This window comes from Saccopteryx bilineata, chromosome 1 (assembly GCF_036850765.1).
Source record: "Saccopteryx bilineata isolate mSacBil1 chromosome 1, mSacBil1_pri_phased_curated, whole genome shotgun sequence".
In the NCBI taxonomy this organism is placed as follows: domain Eukaryota; kingdom Metazoa; phylum Chordata; class Mammalia; order Chiroptera; family Emballonuridae; genus Saccopteryx; species Saccopteryx bilineata.
This window is the reverse complement of record NC_089490.1, coordinates 20,465,025-20,486,307: the sequence shown is the minus strand read 5'-3', so window position 1 is coordinate 20,486,307 and position 21,283 is coordinate 20,465,025. Positions and strand designations below refer to the sequence as shown.

General features: G+C 53.2%; 2 protein-coding genes and 2 non-coding genes across 6 annotated transcripts; 1 reads left to right on the top strand and 3 right to left on the bottom strand.

Moving 5' to 3' along the window:
- Nucleotides 1-355: 355 nt before the first annotated feature.
- CNPY3 (canopy FGF signaling regulator 3) lies at nt 356-12,044 on the bottom strand. Of its 2 annotated transcripts, none has more exons than XM_066250702.1 (6): nt 11,702-12,044; nt 6,796-6,919; nt 5,696-5,753; nt 1,758-1,880; nt 1,402-1,519; nt 356-1,060 (listed from the first exon to the last, which is right to left on the bottom strand). In XM_066250702.1, the coding sequence occupies exons 1-6, from the start codon at nt 12,039-12,041 to the stop codon at nt 843-845; spliced, it is 981 nt and encodes a 326-aa protein (XP_066106799.1). In that variant the 5' UTR covers nt 12,042-12,044; the 3' UTR covers nt 356-842. The 2 variants fall into 2 exon arrangements, with proteins under 2 accessions (XP_066106799.1, XP_066106777.1); XM_066250680.1 differs by lacking the exon at nt 5,696-5,753 and adding an exon at nt 5,496-5,592.
- On the bottom strand, nt 6,403-6,509 carry LOC136321645 (U6 spliceosomal RNA). The gene has a single exon (XR_010728790.1). It is a non-coding gene; the product is annotated as a U6 spliceosomal RNA (small nuclear RNA).
- Nucleotides 7,329-7,404, top strand: TRNAA-GGC (transfer RNA alanine (anticodon GGC)). Its single transcript has one exon. It is a non-coding gene; the product is annotated as a tRNA-Ala (tRNA).
- Nucleotides 12,045-15,076: 3,032 nt separating the features above from the next.
- PTCRA (pre T cell antigen receptor alpha) lies at nt 15,077-21,032 on the bottom strand. 2 transcript variants are annotated; one of them, XM_066252949.1, is made up of 5 exons: nt 20,898-21,032; nt 18,312-18,371; nt 17,546-17,866; nt 16,301-16,345; nt 15,077-15,665 (listed from the first exon to the last, which is right to left on the bottom strand). In XM_066252949.1, exons 1-5 carry the CDS (start codon nt 20,953-20,955, stop codon nt 15,250-15,252), a joined length of 900 nt encoding a protein of 299 aa, XP_066109046.1. In that variant the 5' UTR covers nt 20,956-21,032; the 3' UTR covers nt 15,077-15,249. The 2 variants fall into 2 exon arrangements, with proteins under 2 accessions (XP_066109046.1, XP_066109047.1); XM_066252950.1 differs by lacking the exon at nt 18,312-18,371.
- Between the last annotated feature and the right edge of the window lie 251 nt (nt 21,033-21,283).

Sequence of the window (21,283 nt, the reverse complement as noted above, 5' to 3'; positions counted from 1 at the left end):
GGCAGGGCCATATGGAGGTGGGGAGGAGGGACAGGGGCTGGTGGAGTCACCAGGAAACGACACACGGGGTCTGGGGGGAGAAAGGGGAGGCGGGAGGAAGGGCCAGGGCAGCCAGGTGCCCAGGGCACACATGAGGCCCTTCCCTGCCTGGGAAGCTCAGGGAGACTGAGGGCAGTGGAGGGGCAGGGCCGCAGCACTGTGCTGGGCCTCGCCCCATGCCCACACGCGCCCTTCACCCCCAAACAGCCTGGGCCCTCCCCACCCTCAGCCTGCACGGCTGGAAAGTGAGGGGCAGAAAGAGCGACAAGTGGCCCCAGGCGCCCCAGGAGTTGAATGTGACTCAGAAAGCAGAACAAAAAAGGCCAAAAGGTTTTTACTCTGTGACTCTTGGGGAGGGCCGGGCAGAGCACAATGTGTCCACAGGAGGGGGAGTGAAGAGGGGCAGCTGGGGCGTGTGGGGGCGGGAGTGAGGGGAGGTGAAGGCCAGGTGTGCCCTCCCCGCAGGCTCCAGAGAGCTCCAGGCTGGGGCCCAGAGACACCTGCCCCTCCCGAGTTCACACTGCAGTCCTTGGCAGTCCTGAAAACCACCGTAGGGCCCACCCGAGGCCATGTGGAGAGAAGAGCTTGGCAGAGGGGGCGGCCTCGGCGCTGGCGGCTGGCCCTGACCCGCCTTCTTCCCAGAGCTGTGTCTCCACCGGAAAGGGCCTGGCCTCGCAGCCTAGGCGAGGAGGACCTGCGGCCGGGAGGACCTGCGGCCGGGACAGCCATGCTGGCCAGCAGGAGCCATGCCAGACTCCCTGTCCCACATCAGGGCTCCCGCTTCAGGGGGTGCTGGGTGAGGCTCAAAGCTCATCGGGGGGACTGTGCGTGAGGGGCGACGCCTTCTGGATGCCCTCCTCCTCCTCGGGGCTAGGGTCTCCCTCGGGGCCCCCCAGCTCCTTCCTCTGTTTGCTGCCGCTGCCACTGGGCGCCTTGGCCCTGCTGCTCTTCTTCCTGGACTTCTTCCCTCCCAGGGCAGCCGTGTCCCCCTTCTTGCCGGACCACCGCTCTGCCAGGCAACCTGGAGTGAGGACAGACACCCTCAACAGACCGGTCTGCTGGGGGCGGAGCTCCGCTTGGGGAGCCCAGCACCAGGCCTTGGGGCCTGACTCATCCTGTCTCCCACCTGACCGTGGCCTCGAGCCCCTGTGCCTGCGTCTCCATTCTCTGAGTGTGATTCTGCACCTGGTTTTAGTGCCTCTTACCCTGCCCTGCTGCATCAAGCTCTTTGAGGGCAGAGATCCTATGACACCCTCTATTTCTTATTTATTTCCCGTCCTCTCCCTCCCTCCCTCCCCTGAGGGGAGCAAACAATAAAATGGAAGGCCAACCCTCCATGGCTCCTCCCTCCCTCAGACTCACTGGTGTCCTTGCCCTTTAACACGTGGTTGGCGCAGAGGAACTGAGTCAGGTCCTCCTCCTGGTGGTTTCTGTACCAGTCCTCGATCACCTCCTCAAACTCTTCCACCAGCACGTCGCACTGTGAATCACAACAGCCCGCATTGGCAAAGCCCCCGGCCGACTCACCTCCAGAGTTCAGCTGAGCCCCACAACTGCCGCAAGGCAGGCGGCTGGCTGCGCTTCTCCTTAGGACACTGAAGCCGGACAGGTGACAGGGCCCAAGCCCTCACCTCCTGGTGGCCTTCCTCAGCAGCAGAGCCGCCCCCCCCCCCCCAGCCCTGTGGGGCACAGCAGCCTGTGCAGGCTGAGGCCGGTACCTGCTTCTTGAGGTCAGCCACCTCTGCAGAAGTCTCGTTCCACAGCTCGTAGGGGATGTCCATCACCACCTTGACACCTTTGTGTACCAGGTTGTGCAGCGTCTCAAAAGTCTCTGACATGCCCTGGAAGAGGCGGCCAGACATGAGAGGCACAGTCCCTTCTCTACCTCCTGACTTCCTCTCCAGGTGGTGGTGGGGGCCCAGGGACCTAGCTCTGAGAAGTCAAGATCCTAAGGCTTCTTCCACTTGACCTCACCTTCCACTCCCTTTTACAGCTAGCTCCCCTAACCCTTACTTACACACACAGACACATACCTCCACTAACCTTACACACAGATATACACCTCCCCTAACCCCTACAGGCACACACACACACCTCCCCTAACCCCTACAGGCACACACACACAACTCCCTAGCCCCTACAGGCACACACACACCTCCCCTAACCCCTACAGGCACACACACACACCTCCCCTCACCCCTACAGGCACACACACACACCTCCCTAGCCCCTACAGGCACACACACACACCTCCCCTAACCCCTACAGGCACACACATACACCTCCCTAACCCCTACAGGCACACACATACACTTCCCCTAACCCCTACAGGCACATACACACACCTCCCCTAACCACCACACACACACAACACCTCCCCTAACCCCTACACACACAGACATACACCTCCTCTAACCCCTACACACACAGACATACACCTCCCCTAACCCCTACAGGCACACAGCCATACACCTCCCTAACCCCTACAGGCACACACACACACCTCCCCTAACCCCTACAGGCACACAGACACACCTCCCCTAACCCCTACAGGCACACAGACACACCTCCCCTAACCCCTACAGGCACACACACACCTCCCTAACCCCTACAGGCACACACATACACCTCCCTAACCCCTACAGACACACAGACATACACCTCCCCTAACCCCTACAGGCACATAGACACACCTCCCCTAACCCCTACAGGCACACAGACACACCTCCCCTAACCCCTACAGGCACACACACCTCCCCTAACCCCTATGGGTACACACACACACATACCTCCCCTAACCCCTATAGGCACACACACCTCCCCTAACCCCTATGGGTACACACACACACACACCTCCCCTAACCCCTACAGGCACACACACACACCTCCCCTAACCACTACAGGCACACAGACATACACCTCCCCTAACCCCTACAGGCACACACACACACCTCCCCTAACACCTACAGGCACACACACCTCCCCTAACCCCTACACACACACACACACACCTCCCCTAACCCCTACAGGCACACACATACACCTCCCCTAGCCCCTACAGGCACACACACACACCTCCCCTAACCCCTATAGGCACACACACACACCTCCCCTAACCCCTACAGGCACACACACCTCCCCTAACCCCTACGGGTACACACACACACATACCTCTCCTAACCCCTATAGGCACACACACACACCTCCCCTAGCCCCTACAGGCACACACACACACACACCTCCCTAACCCCTACAGGCACACACACACACCTCCCCTAACCCCTACAGGCACACACATACACCTCCCCTAGCCCCTATAGGCACACACACACACCTCCCCTAACCCCTACAGGCACACACATACACCTCCCCTAACCCCTACAGGCACACAGACACACCTCCCCTAACCCCTACAGGCACACAGACACACCTCCCCTAACCCCTATAGGCACACACACACACCTCCCCTAACCCCTACAGGCACACACACCTCCCCTAACCCCTATGGGTACACACACACACATACCTCTCCTAACCCCTATAGGCACACACACACACCTCCCCTAGCCCCTACAGGCACACACACACACACACCTCCCTAACCCCTACAGGCACACACACACACCTCCCCTAACCCCTACAGGCACACACATACACCTCCCCTAGCCCCTATAGGCACACACACACACCTCCCCTAACCCCTACAGGCACACACATATACCTCCCTAGCCCCTACAGGCACACACACATACACCTCCCTAACCCCTACAGGCACACACATATACCTCCCTAGCCCCTACACTCACACACGTGCATACACGTGCCCACACCCCTCTAACCTCTGCATGTGCCTGCACACACACTCTGTCCTGGCTCCCCACACCTCAGGCTTTTCCAAAAGCTCTGCTCCTGCCCTCAGGTACTTTCATTTATACTCCTTCTCCAGGAAGTAAGTTTGTCCTGGCTCTCCCACTTCACTGTGGCTGGGCATCTCACCCCCCCCATATCCGGCCCACTCCCTGCCAGGGGTTCTTCTGAGGGCAGAGGCAAGGCAGGAAGGACTGTCCTATAAGAAATATTCCTGCCAGCTACCCAGGTTCCTCGCCAGGGGCAACATACTATCTTCCCAGAGACAATGCCTACAAATACAGGCCAGCACATACAGGTCCAGCCCCCTCCACCCCCACTTTTCACACAAGCAGTAATATACACCACACACACTGGCCCATGCCCGGCCTTTGTTATTTAGTAAAACCTCGGAGATCTTGTCAGTTCAGTTCTCGAGCAGCTACCTCATTCTGTGTGTCTTGGTTGTGTAAGAGTCACGGAAGGGCCACATCAGTTTATTTAGCCACTCCCCTACTGGTGGATGGTTAAATGGTTTCTAATTTTGTTGTTATAAAAGGTAACATTTAGGCCCTGGCCGGTTGGCCCAGTGGTAGAGTGTCGGCCTGGCGTGCAGGAGTCCCGGGTTCGATTCCCAGCCGGATACACAGGAGAAGCGCCCATCTGCTTCTCCACCCCTCCCCCTCTCCTTCCTCTCTGTGTCTCTCTTCCCCTCCCGCATCCGAGGCTCCATTGGAGCAAAGTTGGCCCGGGTGCTGAGGATGGCTCCATGGCCTCTGCCTCAGGCACTAGAATGGCTCTGGTTGCAACAGAGCAGCTCCCCAAATGGGCAAAGCATCACCCCCTGGTGGGCATGCCGGGTGGATCCTGGTCGGGCGCATGCGGGAGTCTGCCTGCCTCCCCGTTTCCAACCTCAGAAAAATACAAAAAAAAAAAAAAAAGTAACATTTAGCATTTTTATGTTAAAGCAAACAAAAACTTATTGCCAACGAGGATACAAAATTCATACAGATTTTAAAGATAAAACCTAAGATTTCTGCTGCTTGAAACTGTCCCTCTAGGTTCCCCAGGGTGTCTGACTGATCTTTGCGAGGAGGGTGCTTCCGTGGAGAAATGTGCTAGGCACTGAAGGTGTACAAACAAAGACACGTGGGCCTTGTTGTTAAAAGCTCTTTCTCCAGGGAGAGAAGCACTCGTGTACATAGTAAGCGCCTAAAATGTCACAGAGGCTCCCTGATGGAGGTCGAGGTAGGTGCCCTGTGGGCCCAGAGGGACAGGGTCATCACCACCCCATCAGAGTCTTCTGACATCTCCTCTAAACCCCACATCCTGACCTCTCCCTGCACAAGAGCGTTAGGGCTCTGGAGGCGGCACCCTGGAGCATCGCTGCCTGAGACTGAGGCTGGACCCTGCTGCCATGATGGATTTTCCTGACATGGAAAAGTCAGGCCGCCCAGGACAGGAGCGGTGCAAACATCCACGGAGAGTGGGCCAAGGCCAAGGAGGGCAGCTCCCAGGGCAGGACCTTCACATCGCATGCACACCAGCAGACACACTTAGCCGCATGCAGGCCTGGCCCCAGCAGGGAGAAAGGACAGGTGCGGTCCCACTTTGGCAAACCGGTTGCTGCCGGTCCTCTCCTTGTGCAGGCTATAGTCCAGGAGCCGCTTGCAAATGGTCTCAGTGACTTCGATTAACCGTAAGTCCCTGCCAAGACAGCAGCACGAGAGGGGCTGAGTCCCCCACCCAGCCCCAGGGGATCCGTGGTCCGCCCCTCCAGCCCTGCTACCCCAACAGCTGCGCATCTCACCAACGGGAAGTCAGAGCTGGGAGGAAGATAGGTCATCTGGTCTGGGTGCTCTGAAATGCTGGAACACAGACCAGAGAGACAAAATTTTAACAGCTCGATGGCAAGGATTTTTTTTATTAAGTTCAGTGATCCAGTAGAGTGTTTTAAGGGGTGGAGGGGTGAGTTCTTTTTTTTTTGTTATTTTTTGTTTGTTTGTTTTTTTGTTTTTTTCTTTTTCTTTTTTTTCTAAAACATCAACTCCCATATGTGCCTTGACCAGGCAAGCCCAGGGTTTCAAACCGGTGACCTCATCATTTCCAGGTCAACGCTTTATCCACTGCGCCACCACAGGTCAGGCTGAGTTCTTTTTTTTTTAAAGATTTTATTTTATTATTAATTTTTAGAGAGAGGAGAGAAAGGTGTGTGGGGGGGGCGAGGAGCAGGAAGCATCAACTCGTCGTAGTTGCTTCTCGTATGTGCCTTGACCGGGCAAGCCCAGGGTTTAAAAAACCAGCGACCTCACCGTTCCAGGTCGACGCTTTATCCACTGCGCCACCCAGCCAGGTTCAGATATTTTTATAAAGCAAAATGTATAAAATTTTGATGTTAGAATATTATTTCACTCAGAAAGGAAGATCAGGGCTGATGGAAGTGTGTTTTTTAAAAAATATACCTGGCAAAATTAAAAATTGGTAATCCTAAATTACCATTATATATATACATATTTGTAAAATATAAGATGCCTCACGAATTTGCGTGTCAGCCTTGCACAAAGGCCATGCCAATCTACTCTGTATTGTTTCAGTTTTAGCACATGTGCTGCCGAAGCGAGCACCAATATTTTTAAAACTGCACTGGTTCATGAAATCCCAGTGTCTGGGAATTACCGATTAGGTCCAACAGTCTTGCTCTTACAGATGAGAAATCTGAAGCCCAGAGAAGTTAAAAGATTTAAGAAGGCCACCCAGTTAGTTGGGGGTCGACTCAGTGGGCAAATTCAGGTCTCAGTTCGAGCTGCCTCCTTTTGGTGGGTTGCCTGGCTAGAAGGCAGAGGGGACCTCCAAGCTGCTGAAGCCTTGAGGGACAAAGCGGGCCAGGCCAGCGGGTCCCCATTCACTTACGACTTGGTGTATTTGACTCCGGAGGCCTTGCGGTCCAGGATGCCATAGCCTGTGTCAATGACCTCCTTGGTCTTGCCAGTTTCCTCGAAGGCTGATTTCAGCTCCACAGCGACATATTTACACACTGCGGGAGACACAGTGGAGCCCACTGAGTGCACGTGTCTGCCGGGAGCCAGCTCCCGGCGAAACAGACTCAAGTGGACGCCTCTCCCAGACTAGGCTGAGTCAAGGCCCGGGGCGGAGGAGGACTTAGCACCAGACCACCGAATGGAGTTCAGCGGGCGAACAGTGGCTACAAGATCCACTGCCCCGTGTCCTTTAATGCCACTGCATTTCTCCCAGCGCCTTCCTGCCCCTTCTGCCCCCAGTAATCATTTTACTTTTGAAATGTTCAAACATATAGAAATACTGAAAGAGTATAGTGTGTGGGGGGGAATATATATATATACACAAACACACACACACCATCATATTCAACAATGATGTACCAATGGCTCTCTCCAATATGTGACATAAAACAATGTCATAACATGGCCCTGGCTGGTTGGCTCAGTGGTAGAGCGTCGGCCTGGCGTGCGGAAGTCCCGGGTTCGATTCCCGGCCAGGGCACACAGGAGAGGCGCCCATCTGCTTCTCCACCCCTCCCCCTCTCCTTCCTCTCTGTCTCTCTCTTCCCCTCCCGCAGCCGAGGCTCCATTGGAGCAAAGATGGCTTGGGCGCTGGGAATGGCTCCTTGGCCTCTGCCCCAGGCGCTAGAGTGGCTCTGGACGCAACAGAGTGACGCCCCGGAGGGGCAGAGCATCGCCCCCTGGTGGGCAGAGCGTCGCCCCCTGGTGGGCGTGCCAGGTGGATCCTGGTCAGGCGCATGTGGGAGTCTGTCTGTCTCTCCCAGTTTCCAGCTTCAGAAAAATACAAACAACAACAACAACAACAACAACGTCATAACATATAGTTCAACAGTATACGGGTGGGCAAAAGTAGGTTTACAGTTTTGACAAATAAATAATAAAATAATAATAAACCGTTTTGTGTACTCATAACTGTAAACCTACTTTTGCCCACATCAGGATACATTGTTTTTGCTCAACCATTTTGAAAGTAAGTTGCAGACATCATGATCTTCCCCCTAAATATATATTTTATCACACATCTCCTGAGAACAAGGACCTTTCCTACCTAACTGTAAAACAATCCTGATACTCAGAAAATTAATAATAATTCCAAGATCATCTAATACTTAGTCGCTATTCAAATTTCCCCAATAGGTCCTCCAAATGCCTTTTATGATTATTTTATCGCTGGATTTCAGTTGTGCCAACACCAGCTCTCTATTCCTGCAACGTTCATTTGCTGGATTCCCTCCTGGGGCCTTGTTTCTATACTGGGATTTTCTGTACACTCATTTCCTCATTTCCTCTTCCTCTTCCTTAGACAGTTAAGTAACTCCTATGTGTCAGACACTGCCTGGGGATACAGAAATAAAAACAAGGTTCCTCTCTCTGGCAGCTCCTCAGCCTAATGGAGCAGAAAGAGGTACAAACAATAACTCTCATTGCACAAGGGATGCCGCCACTGAGGTGCAAAGTGCCTCAGGCCTCAGCAAAGGGCTTATTGCCCTCTAGAGGCTTTGGGGCTTTTCTGCCCATTCTCCCAACCTCACCATGAAAGCCTCTTCCCCCAGTGACCTTTCCGGACTTGTCTCACCTGCTCTTGATTTCATTCTGGGACTGTGCAGGATCCAGGATCTGTGCTCTCACTAAGGGCCTTAGGTCATTTCACGTGGCTCTCCAATTAGACTACAAGAGTAACCAGAGTGAGGGTCACGCCTGGGATTTTTTCTTACTCCTCTTCTCGGGGACTCTGTGCTGGATTCGTGATCAACACCGCTGAGAGAGGCTGTGTCTGTGGCTGGGCAGCTTCTGACGCTTCTGAATAGAATATGGTCTGAGGGCTAAGTGCCATCAGCATTGTTCTAACACAGAACAGACTTTGGTAGAAAACCAATTTACCACCCAAATAAATACATCCCCTGGAGGCTTGCTTGGTGAAATTTTATAACACATTCCTAGATGGCTTGGAGAAGTTGGAACACAAAACAACTCCAAAATATAAGCTGGTGATCTCAGAGTGCAATGACCCGAGGGCATCTCATTTCCCTGACTCTCCATCCGGGACCATCTGGCCTCCCTCCCCTCTTCTGTCCTGTACTCTGTGCTAGGTCATCATTTTTCTGGCTCCTCTGCCCTCTTCTCTCACACCCTAAACATGTAGTATTCCAGGCTCAGATGTTGGAGCCTATCACCTATCTATTTTTAAATTTCCTTAATTTTTTTCTTCTTTTCCAAGTGATAGGAGGGGAGATAGAATCCCACATGTGCCCCAACCTGGATCAACCCAGCAACCCCTATCTGGGGATGATGCTTGCAACTGAGCTACTTTTAGCACCTGAGGCAGAGGCTCCACAGAGCCATTCTCAGGTCCCAGGGGTCAATATGCTCAAATCAGTTGAGCCACGGCTGAGGGAGGGGGAGAGGGAGACGGGGAGGGGGAGGGAGAGGGGGAGGGGGGAGATAAGGGAGGGGAGAGGGGAGGGAGGGGGAGGGGGGAGAGAGGGGGAGAGAGAGGGGAAGGGGGGGAATAAGGGAGAGGGGGAGGGATGGAGAAGTAGATGATTGCTTCTCCTGTGTGCCCTGACCAGGACTCAAACCCAGGACATCCACAAACTGGGCCAACACTCTACTGCTGAGCCAACCAGCTAGAGCCCACTCATCTCTTTTACACTAATCAACTACAACCTCTCTTACCTCCTTACCTTACCTTCTTATGACCCCCTCTGAGAATCCCACCCAGAACCAGACTTGGAGGAGTCTGATGGCATAGGCCCCCTGACCCTCAAAGACATCTACCTACTCTTTTTCTAGGCAAGTTCTCCTTCCTCTGTGCCAAGGCCTGTTCCATTCAGGCTCCTGAGCCAGGAGGCAGGCGTGGTGGGCCAGACACAGTCCACACTTAATAACAAAGGTATAACAATGATAAACACAAGTAAATACACTATTAAGAGGAGCCGAAAGGGCCCTGGCCGGTTGGCTCAACGGTAGAGCGTCGGCCTAGCGTACGGAGGACCCGGGTTCGATTCCCGGCCAGGGCACACAGGAGAAGCGCCCATTTGCTTCTCCACCCCTCCGCCGCGCTTTCCTCACTGTCTCTCTCTTCCCCTCCCGCAGCCAAGGCTCCATTGGAGCAAAGATGGCCCGGGCGCTGGGGATGGCTCTGTGGCCTCTGCCCCAGGCGCTAGAGTGGCTCTGGTCGCGACATGGCGAAGCCCAGGATGGGCAGAGCATCGCCCCCTGGTGGGCAGAGCTTCGCCCCTGGTGGGCGTGCCGGGTGGATCCCGGTCGGGCGCATGCGGGAGTCTGTCTGACTGTCTCTCCCTGTTTCCAGCTTCAGAAAAAAAAAAAAGAGGAGCCGAAGGGCTAGAGTTTGCTAAGCAGTCCTGTGACTGAAAATCCCTTGTAAAGTAATCTTTATCAGTTACCTACAAAGTAAGGTTGGGCTAGAATGATCTCAAAGATCCTTGCCAGCTCTATGCTTCTATGAGTCTGTGAATGTCTCTAAGAAAAAGAACTGTGAGCTTCTTAGGCTATGAGAATAATAAGAGAAACAGCAGGTGCTTTGGTACCAGAATAAAGTAGAAAACAAAGAAGAGGAAGTGAAATCCCAGTCAGTTAGGACTAGAGGAAGAATTAAAGAGAAGCATCACAACCCTCTGTCTATTCAGGGGAGAGAGAAAGAAGGTACAGGCTGGACCACATACTGGGAGACCGACCAGTGAAGTCAGCCCATCTCTGAAGCATCTCACCTTTAATCTCTCAAATGGAAGGATTATGTGTCCTAAACCACCCCTTTCCCAGGGTTTAGGGAACATTTGGCTTGCTGTAGGCTTTCAATTGGGATGAAACAGATTAATAGCCAACTTTCTGGTTGGCCTGGGATTAGGGAAGTGGGATGGAAGGAGTGACTGTAAAGGCCTGAGGAGAAATGGAGGGGAGGAAGAAAAGGCAGACCCTTCAAAGTCCTGGATCACGGCTTTGTGTGCTAGCTCTCTTCTCTTCTCTCTCTTCTCTTCTCTCTCTTCCCCTCCTTTCAAGTTCCACACGGCCACCCCTGTCGTTGGGATGCTCTCTCTTTCCGTATTCATAAAATCTTCCTTCCTCCCCAAGTTCCCAAAGTGTCCCTTTAGGCCTCAGACCCTACTCCTACCTCCACACCCCTACCCAACCCATCTGTTTATTCCAAAAATACCCGGGAGAAAGTTCCTGCCCTCAAGGAGCTTACAGCTACTGACCCAGACAGCCAGCTACACAAATTAGGCTGCGGTGAGGGCACAACAGGGAGAGTCCCAGGTTCTTCTTGCCCTCACACCAGTCATACGAATCTTTTCAGTTCCTCAAACTCGGTCTCTGCATTTGCGGTTTCCCGGCGAGACCTTCTCTTTTTTACCTCTCTTCACTGGCTAACTCCTAATTACTCTTGTGTTTCCTATACGAAGCCTTTCCTGACTTCCCTCTGCACCCAGCCTTTCACCAGCCCCCCTACCTGACCACCTCTGTGAGAGGCTGGACTAGATGCTCCTCACCCGGCCCCCAACGCCTGGCACCTCGTCTATCACGGCGTCTATTACCCTGGATGATCGCGACTTGTTTTTACCGATTGTGAGCTCCAGGTGCACCGATACCTGATCTCTCGCCCGCCCAGGTATCCCCAGAGTCCCGCACAGAGCCAGGCACACAGTAGGTTCAATGAATGGAAAGACTCCGGTTTAGGAGCCACGACCGTCCACCCCCTGAGTATTCTCAGCAAGCCCGACCCCTCCAGATGGACAATCTCGCGGGCCCCGCCCCCTCACCTTCGCATTTGCTGGGCAGGCGAACCCAGTCGCTCTCCTCGGCTTGGGCTTGGCCCCGGCCCAGCTCCGGGGTGCGCAGGAGCAGCAGCACGGGGACCAGCAGAAGCAAAGGCCAGCGGGTCCCAGGCTGGGGCGCGGGCCACGGCTCCATGGCCCAACCGTCCGGACCCGGAGGGCTGCGCTTCCCACGGCGGCGCGCGCTGGGCTGCTTCTCCCGGATGCTTCCGGGACTGCACACGTGCCTCGGCTTAACCTGGGCAACAGCGAGTCCTCCGCCCACCCCCGGAGCCCACGGAGGCCCGCGGGCTGCGCAGCCAATGGGCTTTTCGGGGTTCGCCATCTAAAAAATGTAAGGAGGATCTTTTTTCGGTTTGGGCCAATGAGAGAGCGGATGGTGTCCTCAGTGACCAATGGCAACATCTTTTCCCACCCCCAAACGGAGGCTCTGGGAGGGGCTGGAGGACCAGGACAGCAGGAGGGAAAGCGGCGGGCTGGGCCCGAATCCGAGGGGGTGCGGCCAGCAGGTCATAAAAGCTGTGCGAAAGGCCGTTTTCAATGCCTTCTCCGCCTCCGTCACGTCACTTCCCTCCTGGGGTCAGAAGGCAGTGAGCTCTTACTGGGTATCTACTTTTAAACTGTATTATTGTTGTTGTTGTTGTTGCCAGCCCCTCTAGTTGGCCCTGTGGGTGAGACCGGGACGACTCAAACAGTCCCCAGCCTTTAAACAGCTTTCTTCGTGCCCAGTAACCCTGGATTTGTCCCAGGGAGAACTAGAACACATCACTTCCTATCTGAGCCTGTTTCTAGCTGAATGATGATTCGGTGATCCTTGTAGCAGCTATTCGAGGCTTGCTTGTTGCTGGGAAGTTCAAATAGCTAGGTGGAAAAGCTTATCGAACACGTTGTAAAAAGTTCACACATTAGCCCTGGCCTGTTGGCTCAGTGGTAGAGCGTCGGCCTGGCGTGCGGGAGTCCCGGGTTCCATTCCCAGCCAGGGCACACAGGAGAAGCTCCCATCTGCTTCTCCACCCCTTCCCCTCTCCTTCCTCTCTGTCTCTTTCTTCCCTTCCCACAGCCAAGGCTCCATTGGGGCAAAGTTGGCCCGGGCACTGAGGATGGCTCTGTGGCCTCTGCCTCAGGGGCTAGAATGGCTCTGGTTGCAACAGAGCAACGCCCCAGATGGGCAGAGCATCGCCCCCTGGTGGGCATGCTGGGTGGATCCCGGTCGGGCCCATGCGGGTGTCTGTCTGACTGCCTCCCTGTTTCCAACTTCAGAAAAATACAAAAAAAAAGAAAGAAAGAAAAAAGTTCACACATTAATTTTCTTTGTAGGGTGTAACCTCAGACCTTTAATGCCCTATTATGTAGTTCTTTGGATACTGAGCTCCCAGAAGGCTGGGGCTTAATTTACCTAGGTCCAGGAGCCCTCCTGAAAGTAACATAAAACCCGTTTCAGTGGGGATTTAGAGGCTGGGGCAGGGCAGAATTGGGGGAATTGGGCCAAAAGGGTGAGGGGTGTTGATGCTAAGGGAAGCCCTGTTTCCAGAATGAGAAAACATTAAGGCAAAAATTAGTTTTAACCAGTGTCACTCTGATAAATTCAATTAAAAACAGAAAGAATTAGTGTGGCAGGAGCCCTGAGCTCAGTATCTGGGCTGAAAGCTAGGAAGGGATGACGATTGGATCAAGTCTGAGGCTATGATTAGACATGTCCCTGCCGCGACCCAGCCTACCCCCTTTCAGTCTGTGTGTTGGGGAAGGAGTAGGCCCTGTAGGGATGGTGGACAGATTCATCCCTAGAGGTTGTGGACCCCCCCCCTCAAACCTGAATAATCCAAAAAGAGATGGGAGCATCTTCTTACTGGTGAGAGGTGGGCAGTGGCAGAGACAGTGAGGGTTTTCATGACCCAGCAGTTGAAAAAGCAGAGAAGTTGGAGATGTCACTGACACCATGGGGTGGGGGGGGCAGTGTTAGAGAATAGTTCCCCACTTATACCCTCTATACCAGGGGTCTCAAACTCGCAGCCCGCGGGCCGCATGCAGCCCGCCGAACAATTTTGTGCAGCCCGCAGACTAATCCACGAAGTTCAAAATATTTTGGATAAAATTAAGTAAGCCTAGGGGCCTACTTGTATTTTTCATTTCTCTAGCATCCTAGCTAGATATTAGCTTAGTTAACAGCAGTTGTGATGCAAACTACAGTTTCTGGTCGTTTTGTGACACTGAGTAAACTGCATGTACAATTGTGCTTGTTGTACTGATTTTTTTTTTTGTTTTCAACTGCAGTGAGAAAAGTGTTGCGGCCTGACCTGTGGTGGCGCAGTGGATAAAGCGTCGACCTGGAAATGCTGAGGTTGCCGGTTCGAAACCCTGGGCTTGCCTGGTCAAGGCACATATGGGAGTTGATGCTTCCTGCTCCTCCCCCACTTCTCTCTCTCTGTCTCTCCCCTCTCTCTCTCTCTCTCTCTCTCTCTCCCTCTCCACTCTAAAATGAATAAATAAAAAATAAATAAAAATTAAAAAAAAAAAAAGTGTTGCGTAACAGTTGCCTTTTGTAGACCTAGTGCGGCCCACCAAATGGCTGTGATCTTGCTCTGCGGCCCACGAGCTGAGTTGAGTTTGAAACCCCTGCTCTATACCCTGGGGAAGACCAGGCAGCACCATTGATCCGATAGACTCCTGTGCTGCCCAGGGGACATCTAGAGTCACAGGAAAGCACTCAGAGGTTCTTGGGCTGATTACCCAGAGGAACCCCTGGGAAAGGCTGGATTTCCTGGCAGTACTGGAGAAACGGGACACACAGGTTACCCTCCATCATGAGAACCTCATATTCTATCAGTGCAACAAACCTCTTTGGGAAACAAAACAGAACAAAAACCTTTTTAGTGCCTGGCTCAGAACTGATGCTCAGTGAATGTTTGTGAAATGAACAATGACCCTGAATTGATTAATAACGTGTAAGTTTGGAATTACCATCAGTGCTCTTGGCATTGGACATACTCTTGTTACTCTGGGATCCTGGCCCTGTTTACTTCTGTCAAGTCTGTACAAGACTTGCCACCAGGCCCAGCACCCCCTGTCCTGGGCTCCCTGCCCCTGCCTTGACCTCCCAGAGAACTGGGGCCAGGGTGAGGAGACAGAGAATGGGCCTTGCCCCTGCCTGGCTGTGGGGTAAGGAGACAGAGGTGGAACAGTGTCGTCCCTAGTTCCACCCCCAGCTCCACTCTGTAGTTCCCAGGGTCTCACCCTCAGGAAGCCCTCTTCCTCAGGGCAGTCTTCCAGATTTCTGCCTCCTTTAAATCAGCCAAATTCCCCCCTCTCAGAGAAGACATGAATTAAAATATATTTCATTTGCTAGTCATTGAAGCTCTCCTTTAATTGTCCTCAGTTATCTGCACCTCAAATGTCCCAGGGCCTGGGTCAGTCACAACCCTCAAGGGGCTCCCAAGTCTGATGGGAAGGACGCAGCCTTTTCCCTTAGAAAGGCCTCCGTTGGAAGGGGAGGCAGCCCAACCCCCAGGAAGCTCGGGTCTGCAGGAGGAACCGCGTCACAGACAAATCCTCCGAGGCTGGAGGTCGGGATGCTGAGGGCGGGTCCTGAGCAGCAGACTCACGGGGGGCGGGGAAGGGAGCATCCCCTCCTCCCAGACTGGGCTCCTGCTTGGATCCGGACCCTGGGGGCGCAGTGCCGGCGGGGCGGACCGCTTGAGCCCTCGGCCTGTGGTGCCCTTCTCCCTGTGGTGACTCCAGTCGGTAGGGGCGGGAGGCTCTCCTGCCCGCGGAGGCTGCGGGCCCGCGGCCGGCGCCGGGAGCCCGGAGTCCGGGGGGCGAGTCTGCCCCTCCGGGTCCCCCCGCGCGGCGGGCGGGGCGCGGAGGCGGCTGCAGGTCAGGAGCACGTCAAACAGCAGCAGCTTGAAGAGCAGCAGCCGCAGCGCCCCCAGCCGCAGCGCCTGGCCCGGCGTCCCTGCGGGCGGTAGAAGGAGCAGGCTAGGAACCCGGAGGCTGTTCAAGCACCGGCCCCGACCCCGGCCCAGGGTGTTCGCCCGAGAGGAGGAGCCCTGACCCCGGCGCTTGGCATTCCTCCTCCATGTCGTCTCCCACATTCAGGAAAAGTCTTTCCTGGTGTCTAACCTCAACTTTTATTGGTAATAATGACAAACCAGGGGGGTGTAGGCCAGGCGGAAATCAGTATCTGACGCAGAGAGGAACCAATTTAAAAGTCTCTGTTTGATCAGGGAGAGAACCCTCCTCTACGACTGGTGACTCTGTCCAGGGGGGGGGTGGACTTTACAGTACCCAGACAGTCTCCCAAGAGTCCCCAGAGTCGCCCCAGGCTCTGAAGCTGAGACCAGCCATCTGGGTTGCCTGAGGGGATATTCAAGGACCCTTCAGTTAGTTCTCAACTGTGTCCAGGGATTGGGCTGGGGTCAGAGGATCTTACCCACGGTCAGACAGAGCCCGTGCACGGTCAGACAGAGCCAGGCTGGCCAGTGCACCAACCCAGCAAGGCAACCCCCTCAGTGAACAAGTACCAACCCGAAGTAGGATCCATCAGGCCAGAGCCCAACAGAGCCTGAGGTCCTGGTCCCCAGTACTCACCCTTAAGAGATTCCCAGAGGCAGGTCCTAGCTGCGGAAGTCACTCCTGCCGGACAAGGAGAAGGGAGTGAGCTTTGAGATAGCCCATGTCCTCCACCCAGGGCTATGGCCCAGCCTGACGCAGAGCAGGTGCTCACGGCATGTTGGATAAACAGACAAATGAACCCACAGTGGGAACCCTGAGCCCATTTGCTGCGCGTCCTCTGAGGGGCCCAGATCTCCCTTATCTCCACTGTCCCCTGTTCTCTGTCCCTGAGAGGCTGAAGTGCCTCAGGACTTTTAGACAAAGAATCAATTTTCTCAGCATTAACATAATCCAAAATATAAGTCATCTGACTATTAATAAAGTAATAATAGCTGGCGTTGGGAGATATTATCTAACTTCTTTGTGTTTATAAAGTGAGAAAGATTATATGACCTATTCTTTTTTTTTTTTTTTTTTCTGAAGTTGGAAACGGGAAGGCAGTCAGACTCCTGCATGCGCCCGACCGGGATCCACCCGGCATGCCCACCAGGGGGCAATGCTCTGCCCATCTGGGGCATCGCTCTGTTGCGACCAGAGCCATTCTAGTGCCTAAGGCGGAGGCCATGGAGCCATCCTCAGTGCCCGGGCCAACTTTGCTCCAATGGAGCCTTGGCTGCGGGAGGGGAAGAGAGAGACAGAGAGAAAGGAGAGGGGAAGGGGTGGAGAAGCAGACAGGCGCTTTTCCTGTGTGCCCTGGCTGGGAATCGAACCCGGGACTCCTGCACGCCAGGCCGACGCTCTACCACTGAGCCAACCGGCCAGGGTATATGACCTATTTCATAAATGTAAAGTGTTTACATTAGTGCCTGGTACAGAGTAAACACTGAATAAGTGATTACAACTTATTATTTAATTATTTTTTGGTTCTAATAGGGAGGGTGCCATATATAGTGATATATAGCATGATATATAGATATTAATCCTAGGTGTATATATGGAAAGATATTAGACCTAGGAAGCAATCTTAGGAGGCATTATTACCTCTTGAAAGTCATGAGTCAGAGCCTGAATTTGAATGAGATATCACAATTGTAAATCCCAGGACTCAGGTCCCTGAGGTGACCCTACTCTGAGCCCAAGCATCACCTCCCCTACATGGTCAGCACCTGGACACCCTTCATGCCCCATGGTCTGGGTCTGCCTTCCCTCCCACCATATCCTGGCTCCAGGGTTTATGAAAGGGGCCGGGGGCATCCACAGGGCCCCAGGCTCTGTCCGCACCTGACAGTCGTAGGGGCTGTGTGCGCTGGCCACGGTCCCCAGCCCCAGGTCCAGTGTGGCAGACCAAGGTTTCCCAGGATGCCAGCTCCTCGGAGGGCAGGGAGAGTTGGGCCAAGCTAGTCCAGGTGCCATCTGCAGCTGGGGATGGGCCATAGGTGAAGGCGTCCAGTGCACTGCCATTGCCAGCCGAGAACCAGATGGGGCTCTCCAGGCCAGGGGGTGCCACATCGAGGACCAGGCAGACCACCAGCAACTGCTGCTTCCCATCCACCAGCAGCGTGATTGGTGGGGCCAGAGAGGGGAAGGGTGTACCGCCCACACCTGTAAGAGAGCATGCACCTGTGGGGGACCAGCTCTTTCCTGTCCCCCCAGGCCAGCATCTCACTGGGGGCTTCTCTGCTTCCATCTGTCTTTTCTAATCATCCCTTTCTTCTTCCATTTACCCATCTAAACACCCTTCATCATTTTATTCACCCATCTATTCATCCATCCTTGCTTCCATCATCCATGTTTTCTACATCTATTCTCTCTACTTTCCATCTGTCTATATGTTCCATTCATTCATCCATCTATCCCTCCGTCCATCCATCCATCCATCCATCCATCCACCTATCCATTCATCTTTCCATCACCTATCTATTATATCTGAACCTTTCTGTGCAAGGCACTGGGAATACAACATTAATTCAGATATTGTTTCTGCTTTCAAAGAACTGAGTCTCACAGGAAAGACAGCAGGTACATAAACAAACACTTATAATAATACCTTGTTGTGCCAGCCTCAGGAGAGTGGCTGCCTCCGGGGAGGAAGGGAAGGAAACATGATCTGGAATGACATCAAAGGGGCTCCAAATGTATCTGTAACTTTGTGTTTCTTTCAAAACAATCTGTTTCAGTCTTACTGGTGGTGGCACATTGGATAGAAGATCCACCTGGGATGCTGAGGACCCAGATTCAAAACCCCGAGGTCACTGGCTTGAACGCGGGCTCATCAACTTGAGGGTGGGGTCGCCGGCTTGGGCATGGGGTCATATCTATGATCCCATAGTCAATGGTTCGAGCCCCAAGTTCACTGGCTTGAAACCCAAGGTTGTTGGCTTGAGCCCAAGATTGCTGGCTTGAGCAAGGAGTCACTGGCTCAGCTGGAGCCCCTAATTAAGGCATGTATGAGAAGCAATTAATGAACAACTAAAGTGACACAACTATTCGTGATGCTTCTCATCTCTCTCCGTTCCTGTCTGTCCCTTGGTCTCTCACCAAAAAATAGTAAATAAATAGATAGATAGATAGATAGATAGATAAATAAATATAATCTGTTTCAAATATGGCAAGATTTTAACCATTTGTTAATCTGAGTGGAGTATGTACCGGTGTTTGTTGTATTATTCTAGATTCTTTCCTGTAAGTCAGTAGTGTCTTTTTTAACAGTTTTGTTTAGATATAATTAACGAACCATACAAGTCACCTATTTAAAGTGTATGTATGGCCTGGTCTGTGGTGGCGCAGTGGATAGTGTCAATCTGGAATGCTGAGGTCACTGGTTTAAAACCCTGGGCTTGCGTGGTCAAGAAGCAACCAATGAACAACTAAAGTGAAGTAGCTATGAGTTGATACTTCTCACTCCCCGCCTCCCATAAAATCAGTAAATCCTTTACAGTGTATGTATTATTTCATAATTTTAAAAAACAAGTCATATGGACACTGCAAACATGTCCTGTGCCTTTCAGAATAGTCCTAGTTCTCCACAAGCTTATTCTTTTCACTTAAGATGATTCATTTAATACATAGCAAAATGTTATTTTTGAATATGTAGTTGAATATCTACATATAAGTTCATATAAGTGAAATCTCAGAGGTTAAAACCTCCTAACAAATTAAAACTGTGGGCTAAGCGCAGCCAGGCCAAAGAAATCCGCATGGTGCAGGGACAGGTGCCACGGTATCTCGTGGGGAGGAAGGGGTGGGGGTTGCTCATGTGAGATTTCCTGAAGATCAGATAACTGACCTAGTAGCATGTGAATGGTAAGCAGCTCACTCAGGATTTGAACTCAGATCACTGTGACTCCAAACCCCACGTATCATCCCACTTGGAAGGATGACTAAGGTTTTGCTATGTCACACAATAGACCAAGCCTGGGATATGGCCTCAGACAGAGTTGGTTTGTCTCATTCACTTAATATAATGAATCTCAATTGTCCCATCAATATCCTGGGGTTAATAACACCAGCTTCACAAAATTGTTGTGAAGAATAAAGTTCATGAATGTAAAACACCATGGCAGATGAGTATTATTATCAATACTTATATGAATAAGATATTGCAAACCAGGGAGTAGAGAAGGCCGGACCTGAGCCCCCTGAGCCTTTTCGGTCGCATAGATAGAGACGCTTCCCGAGTTAAGGTAAGCATCTATCTCCTCCGCAAAGCCTCCCAGGACTGCACCTCCTTACCCTGGCAGCTTCCTTCCCAGGGCTCAGGCCTCCTGCCACAGGCATGCCCTACTCCGCATGGGTGTGGTCTGGAATACTCACCTCTTAAGAGGGAGATCTGGTGACACTCTGGGGGCCAGCTTTAGCTCAAGGAGATGACCAGATTCAACGGTCAAGGACTAATTGGACTTTGGGTGATGGGAATGCAGCATAATCAAATGTCAAAATAACCTAGAGATGTTTTCTCTGAACATATGTACCCTGATTTATCAATGTCACCCCATTAAAATAAAAAAAAGGACTTCACCCCATCACGCACATGCAGATATACACATTTCTAGAGAAAGCTGGAAGCATCAGAGTTCAAGTCCTTTGGCTCCAGCCTTGATCTTTGGAGGACTGGGGTTAAACACCTGGGAAGTCACTGAGGCCTTGGGACTTCTCCTGGGAGCCCACTGATAGGGGAGCTGGGAGTGAGCATGAGACACTCTGATCCCTGTTGGAATAGGCCACCCTGAAGGCAGGAGACCTGACAGAAAGGACAGGAGAGGACCTCACAATGTTGCCCATGTCCCATGTCTGAACCCCCCATATCACATACGCAGCCCTGGCTACCCCACCCTGACCCCCTTGGACACCCATCCAGCTTGCTCTTGCTTCTCTATATGTTCAAGAGGTGACTGCTCTCCCTACCAACACTGTGGGCTCCAGGGGAGCAGGACTTGGGGCCCCAGAGCAAGAGAGCTGGGAGGTGGAGTACAAGGGAGAAGGGGAAGATGGCCTTCCGGTGAGACCCTCCCCAGGGGACCCGAATGCCTCTGTTCTGCTTCCCTGCATCTCACCCACACCTGGAGGCCCAGAGGGAGATAGCAGTTTGGGCAGACGAATGGGGCACAGAGAGGGATGCAGGGAGGGCACTCACCTGTGGGCAGGGCTGGACACCCGAGGGCCAGAAGGAGCAGCAGCCAAGTCCCGGCCATGGCCCACCTGAGAGGAGGCAGGACACAGCTGCAGACCTGAGGTCTGGGCTGGGGGAGGAGGCGCCCACAAGACTGCCTCCCAGGCCACAGGCCCAGCTGCACCTCAGCGGCTCTACCACGGAGCCGTTTCCCTCGTGAGGGGCCCCTCCCACTCCACCCTGGTCCCCAAACCAATCTTCTCTCACAGGGCCAAGGAACTCAGGGTGCCGCTCTCACAGAAGGTGCTGGATGCCCACGCTCTCCAGTCACTGGCCCTGTCATCTACAGAATACAGAGCACGAGGTAATATGTCAAAGGCTTAATACTCAGCACTTTATTCCATCCACCC